The 2,012-nt window shown below is 30.2% G+C and overlaps 1 protein-coding gene across 1 annotated transcript; it reads left to right on the top strand.

Annotated features, from left to right (window-relative positions):
- Positions 1-1,382, top strand: LOC145191722 (uncharacterized). Its single transcript, XM_080068875.2, has 3 exons — positions 1-250; positions 469-606; positions 698-1,382. The coding sequence occupies exons 1-3, from the start codon at positions 16-18 to the stop codon at positions 1,180-1,182; spliced, it is 858 nt and encodes a 285-aa protein (XP_079925001.2). The 5' UTR covers positions 1-15; the 3' UTR covers positions 1,183-1,382.
- Positions 1,383-2,012: the final 630 nt, after the last annotated feature.

The following is a 2,012-nucleotide window of genomic DNA, read 5'->3' as shown; positions in this document are numbered from 1 at the left end:
AAACATTTAAAAAATATGAAAACGAAGATTTTTCTACTTGTTTTTCTTTTTTTATTTTCTTTTAATACGCTTGTCTTTTTGATTGCTTCCCTACTTGGTGATAGTTGGTGGATATCTGCCTCAATGATTAGTAATGATCGAGTCGGTTTGTTAAGAAACTGCAATACCATCTTCTTTCAGAAAGCACCCGAACTGGTGTGCTCTTTCCGTGAAAATACTTTGCAACTTGACAAAAATGCAGCCTACAAAGGTATTTAAAAGTTTACAAGATTTAATCAAATTCAAGTCTAAGAAAAACTTAAATTGAAATAGGTTTGACAAAGATTTATCAACATTGCAAGTAACCATTTTGCTGGCCATCAAAAATCTGCATCAAAATAGGAGCTCATTCTTTGTTTTATAAAATATTTATGTTTGTTTTACTTTTAAAAATTTATCAGGCCTAAGACTAAAATTATTTGATCTTAGATTTTGACGTGGCAGCTGTCCTGAATATTGTTGCTCTTTTATTCTGCATCAGCGGAACTTTAACACTTATGGTCATGATGTTTTATCCGTCTGTTACTTGGCTTTCTTTTCTTATCTTTCTTTTATTATTAATTTGCAGTAAGTAAATAATCAAATAGATACAATTAAGGTTTACTTTAAAGAAAACTGCGACTGAGAACGGATTACATCTCTCGTTTAATTTCTTTAGGTATCCTAACATTAGCTTTGATGATTTTTGTAGAAGCTAGAATACACTCCGATATTGATAATCTTCTAGGCCCGTCTTTCAATAACAGAGGGTGGACTTTTCGAATTGCTTATTGTGCACTTGCTGCAAGTCTTATTTCAGCTCTCATTGCCGCAGTATTCTTTAGCCTTAAATTCCGAGAGAAATTCGAAAGAAGATCTGGAGTTAGTAATCTTATGGCAAACGATATATCTAAAATTTTGGCTGAAGAACTTTTGAACTCGAAAAATGAAAACAAGTCTGACGTCATAAAAACTTTGATAGCAAACCAGCCAAACTATGAGCAGTTTTCATACTTTACAACAGGTTCTAATTTTATTACAAAACCACAACAACCTCCTTCAAAGATGAGAGCGGTATATAGAGGTTCGGTTATTAACCCATTTATTAAAAACCAACGTATAATTGAGCTTAAAGTTGATTTGCAGGGAAATATTGTACCATAAAAATGAGTTGGAAAATAGCAAATATTGAAAAAACCATGGAAACGAAATTTATAGGGACGTGTTTTTTGAAATGTCTTGTAGCGTAAAAAATACCAAGTTACAAAAATATTTAGGTTTATTTATTTACACTCATGTTTACAAGAAAGTATATTCGAGTTAGAATGTTAATAATTTATACAGTGACTAGTAATAAAGGATATAGTTCAAAATTATTTTTTCAAGAAACAAGATATATTAGTATATAAAAAAGTGTAAATGTTTATATTCCAAATTCTGATTGAAATTATTAATTAAAAAAATCTAGCTCTGTTCGTGTTACTAAAGAATTTAAAATTTTTAATTTAATTAACATACCACGAATATCATAAGTTATAACAAACATATTACATACTATACAACCAAGTTTTCAAGTTTTACCTTTTAAGTGTTTTTGCTACCAGTAACATCTAATTATTTGTCCAACAACACGTTTTTTGAATTCAACAACATATCCCTCAATTTTTACAACTATTCGATGTATTTTGGGATATTGGCTTCCCTTCTGCAGGCATGTACTCGGTTATTGCTGCTCTGGCTTTGCAGCAGACATTATAGCATTGCAAAAACTGTCTAACGAGAGATTTAATTTTTAACTGAACATGATTTAAATCATTTTTACAACTTTAAAATTCTTTCACAAATCAGTTGCTGATGATTTGATATTCTTTCACAGACTTCCAAAAGTATTTGCTGCAGTGAGTTTCTAACAAGAATGTCTGACATCATAACTAAGTTTATACAATTAGCTGAACAGCCTAACTAAGTGTTAGGTGTTATTTTGCTTTTATTAT

This window comes from Hydra viridissima, unplaced genomic scaffold (assembly GCF_058129835.1).
Source record: "Hydra viridissima isolate aposymbiotic clone 2 unplaced genomic scaffold, HvirCarnegie_v1 scaffold_11, whole genome shotgun sequence".
Lineage (NCBI taxonomy): Eukaryota > Metazoa > Cnidaria > Hydrozoa > Anthoathecata > Hydridae > Hydra > Hydra viridissima.
The sequence above is the reverse complement of the archived record's forward strand: the minus strand, read 5'-3'. Positions and strand labels throughout refer to the sequence as shown.

Excerpts from the sequence above, each read along its gene's own strand:
- LOC145191722 (XM_080068875.2), top strand. The coding sequence starts at position 16 with ATGAAAACGAAGATTTTTCTACTTGTTTTTCTTTTTTTATTTTCTTTT. Across the intron at positions 251-468 it reads CAAAAATGCAGCCTACAAAG|ATTTTGACGTGGCAGCTGTC; the intron begins GTATTTAAAAGT and ends ATTTGATCTTAG. Across the intron at positions 607-697 it reads TCTTTTATTATTAATTTGCA|GTATCCTAACATTAGCTTTG; the intron begins GTAAGTAAATAA and ends TAATTTCTTTAG.